We start from the raw sequence: 4496 nt of genomic DNA, 5'->3' as shown, positions 1-4496 counted from the left end.
CCTCCCTGTTGTTCTCTAGATACACAATCTCCTATCAAGGACGTGTATTTGGAGAACAGCGGGGAGGTGCTGCCGAAATTTTATCTCGGGTCGGAGTAGACGATGGATACTATACCCACCTACACATCCTCGGGTGGGATTAGGACCTATCTTTACCTAGTAGACAATATAGGAACGTGTATATGCCATGTGAATTTTGTATTACTTATTTAAATGGTAGAGGATGGAGGATCGTCAGTGGATGTACACGGGTCGCACTAGTCAGAATACGTTGACCAATGAATGGCTTGACAAGACGGATGCTTTCTTGGAATGGGCGTTTGCAAGTGTCAATGGAGCTCGATCGACTTGGTGTCCGTGCAGCAAATGTGGAAACATGCGTCGGCAAACCAAGCTGGAGATGGGCAAACATCTGGTGAAGAACAGATTTACGTCAGACTACACCAGGTGGATCTACCATGGTGAATCTGACCGTGGGAGAGAGGAGGTCTTGAGACAACGAATCGAGGAATTTGATGATGATGCCGGGGTGGGAGACATGTTAAATGACTTTCATGAAGCACACTTCGAAGAGGCACGTAGGGAGAAGGAGCCAGAGGCTACCGCTAAGGCTTATTACGAAATGTTATCTGCGGCACAGCAACCCCTTCACGGCCATACCAAGGTTTCTCAGCTAGATGCCATTGCACGCCTAATGGCTGTGAAGTCTCAGTTTAGTTTGAGTCGAAACGCGTTTGATATTATGTTGACAGTTTTTGGAAGCCTGCTCCCGGTTGGTCACATCTTGCCAAAGAGCATGTATGAGGCACAGAAACTCCTTCGTGCACTTAAGATGCCATACGAGCATATACATGCTTGCCCGAAGGGATGCATCTTATTTAGGAAAGAGTATGCGGAAGCAAAATACTGTGTGAAGTGTGAATCGTCTAGATTTCTGGAGGTTGATTATGGTGACGGTCAGAAAAAGCAGCTCGCAATTCCTGTGAAGGTTCTACGGTATCTTCCTTTCATACCAAGGATCCAACGGCTTTTCATGACTGAAGAATCCGCGAAATAGATGACATGGCACAAAAATGGCCGTCGCTATAATCCAGAGAAGCTGGTACACCCATCCGATGCTGAAGCCTGGAGAAGCTTTGATGCGATTTATCCTGCAAAAGCTCTAGAGGCCCGTAACGTACGCGTTGTGTTGGCAACTGATGGGTTCAATCCCTATGGAATGGCGGCCGCCCCGTACACCTGTTGGCCCATTTTCGTTATCCCACTGAATCTCCCACCCGGCGTTCTATTTCAACGACATAATATATTCTTGTCGTTGATAATTCCAGAGCATCCGGGGAATAATATGAGTGTGTATATGGAGCCTCTGATTGATGATTTGCTCCGTGCTTGGGAGGAAGGGGTATGGACCTATGACCGATCCACAAAGACAAACTTCAAGATGCATGTTTGGTACCAGTACTCACTGCATGACTTGCCGGCATATGGGATTTTCTCCGGATGGTGTGTTCACGGGAAGTTCCCATGCCCAGTATGTAAAGCATCTTTGAAGTTCATTTGGTTGTTGAAAGGGGGCAAATATTCCTCGTTCGACAAACATCGACAATTCCTCCCTCCTGACCATCCATTTAGACGAGACATGAAGAACTTTACCAAAGATGTTGTAGTTACAGCCCCCGCACCGCCGATGATGACAGGGGCCGCAGTTCGTGCTCAGTTAGACGCTCTTGAGTTCAATAATGAAGAAGGTGGTTTTTTGGGATATGGCGAGCAACATGCTTGGACGCAGAAGTCGTGCTTGTGGAAGCTTCCATATTTTGATGATCTCCTTGTTCCACATAACATTGATGTAATGCACATGGAAAAAATATCACCGAGGCAATTTTTGGTACAATAATGGACATTCCTGACAAGACAAAGGATAACGTTAAGGCTAGAGTGGATCAAGCGACATTGTGCAACAGACCACAGCTAAACATGGCGCCTCCAAGAGCTGGCAAGTCGTGGAGGAAGCCTAAGGCCGATTTCGTTCTGACGAGGGCCCAAAGGAGGGAGGTTCTAGAATGGTTCCAAACATTAATGTTCCCTGATGGCTATGCAGCGAACTTGAAGAGGGGAGTGAATTTAGCAACTATGCGAATCAACGGGCTCAAGAGTCATGATTACCATATATGGCTTGAGCGCCTCCTTCCGGTGATGGTTCGAGGCTATGTCCCTGAGCATGTGTGGCAGGTGCTAGCGGAGTTGAGCAATTTCTTCCGCTGGCTTTGTGCGAAGGAGTTATCTCGTACCGTGGTTGCAGAAATGGAAACAATGGCGCCTGTGTTGCTTTGTAAGTTGGAGAAGATCTTTCCTCCAGGCTTCTTCAATCTAATGCAGCATATGATTCTACACCTCCCGTATGAAGCACGAATGGGGGGGCCTGTGCAGGGTCGTTGGTGCTACTCAATTGAGAGATGTCAAAAGGTTCTTCGAACTAAATGTAAGAATAAGTGCAAAATTGAAGCATCCATTGCAGAGGCATACATTCTGGAGGAGGTGTCAAACTTCACATCGAAATACTACGCTGAGAACCTTCCTAGTGTGCATAATCCACCTCCTCGTTACAATGCTAGCGAAGATGAATTAAGCCTTAACATTTTCCGAGGGCAACTCGGAAGTGCAAGTGGTGCGACCCGCAAGACCCTTAATCATGAAGAGTGGCGCTCTATCATGCTATATGTGTTGACCAACCTATCTGAAGTGGAGCCGTACATGATGTAAGTCATCGACAAACTTGTTTCGACGTATTAATGGTATCTCTTGCCTAAACGTATCTTTCTCGTTGGCATAGGCAATTTCATCGTCAATTCTGGCGTAAATCAAGGCAACCGACCCCGCACAAAGCTGAGACTCTTCTTAAAGAGGGTGCGGGAAATGGAATGCCCGATTTCATTTCTTGGTTCAAACAGAAGGTAAAATTTCATTTCCGCGAACATTCTAGATACTCGTGCATACGATTAATATAACGAACCGCCCTGTTCGTACTTGCAGGGCCGAACCGATGCGTCTATGAATGTCGAGTTGAGACAGGTTGCCGATGGCTGTGACTATAGGGTCAGGTCGTTTGCCGGTTATGACGTCAACGGATATAGGTTTCACACAACAAGGCACGAGCAGAGTCGGCCCAATCGAAGAACCACAAATACCGGAGTTTTCACGCCAGGCTCCGATGGAGTCGAGTACTACGGAAGAATTGAAGAAATATACGAACTCACTTTTCTAATACATGTATGATTCGTAATAATTTAGCTATAATTACTTGTAATTTGCATATATTTGTAATTAAGGGATGGTTTGCCTATGCTAACTCGTGTACTCTTTTTAATTGCAGGTCATTAAGCAATGGTGGGCGGTATCAGGAAGCTCACGTCGATTTGCGAGAGACTGGCCGCGGCAGGGACTGGTTCAGGGTCAGGGTCACGTTCAGGGAGTGGTCGAGGGAGGCGTCGAGGCAGGCCTCGACGTAAGGTTGAGGAGGAGGAGGAGGAGGAGGAGCAGGAGGTGGTCCAGAGGCCTCGAGGGAAAGGTAAAGCGGTGAGGCCCCCGTCGCCTGAACCTGAGGTGGAGGAGGAGGAGGAGGAGGAGGTACCTTCCGCACACTCCTCTGGGGACGAGGAGGCGGAGGAGGAGGAGCAGCAGGAGCAGGAGGGGGACGGGGAGGCAGGGGATACCCAGGCCAAGATATGGTTGCGAGGTCCCTCATCCCTCCCGAAGCGGCCGATACCTGAGCATTTACGCCCGCTCATTAAACCGGTTGGGACCAAGTAAGTAACTTTAAATATTCTTAAAATTGTTCTTATGTTGTAAGTTACAAAAACTAATAATTCATATTAATTACTTGTGCAGGAGTTGGGTTAAGCTCAGCGGGGGTGACCACAACCGTAAGGCCAACGGGATCCTTGGCCTTTTGTGCAGGGTTCACTTCCCTGGCTTGGTGGTGTACGCCGGACAGCTGCAGCCGGCCTACACGTGGGACCACTACGTCGCCGCCCCCGACGTCCCTGATCGTCAACAGAGAAGATTCCCCAACATAGCGGAGCGGGTCAAGGCCGAGCTGTGGGTAAGTACTCCTCGTACTAAATTGCTCAATACATCAGCTACTTTCGACATTCTTGAAATAATAACTGTTTACGCGTGTATATGCAGGACTTCTATAGATGCCAGGAGGGGTTCGAGGCCAAGGCGAAGGCCGTCTGTGATGTAGCCGCCAAGAAGCTCGTGAGGGACATGCATTACGAGGCGCGCATCCAGGCCATCATAGAGTTCAACGCTCAATACAATCATACGAAGGTTAGAAAAGAGGAGGCAAGAACAATGAACCTGACTAAGGATCAATTCATGAGGGTAAGTAAAGAACGTTGATGCTTACTATTTATGATTAATTAGGCTCATTTTCTTTTTCATACGTCACACGCTTGATGATGTAGGTGCCTCCGTGGTGGTGTCGTGCGCAT

The 4496-nt window shown here is 48.0% G+C and overlaps 1 protein-coding gene across 1 annotated transcript in view; it reads left to right on the top strand.

The window, feature by feature from the left end:
• The window catches only part of LOC101760736 (cytochrome P450 89A2-like), a 7372-nt gene extending 3472 nt beyond the window's left edge, over positions 1 to 3900 (top strand). The window contains exon 2 of the mRNA XM_022827714.1: positions 3889 to 3900. Coding sequence (XP_022683449.1) covers positions 3889 to 3900 — 12 coding nt within the window. The remainder of the gene's footprint in view (positions 1 to 3888) is intronic.
• Positions 3901 to 4496: the final 596 nt, after the last annotated feature.

Source organism: Setaria italica, chromosome VI (assembly GCF_000263155.2).
Source record: "Setaria italica strain Yugu1 chromosome VI, Setaria_italica_v2.0, whole genome shotgun sequence".
Taxonomy (NCBI): domain Eukaryota; kingdom Viridiplantae; phylum Streptophyta; class Magnoliopsida; order Poales; family Poaceae; genus Setaria; species Setaria italica.
The sequence above is the reverse complement of the archived record's forward strand: the minus strand, read 5'-3'. Positions and strand labels throughout refer to the sequence as shown.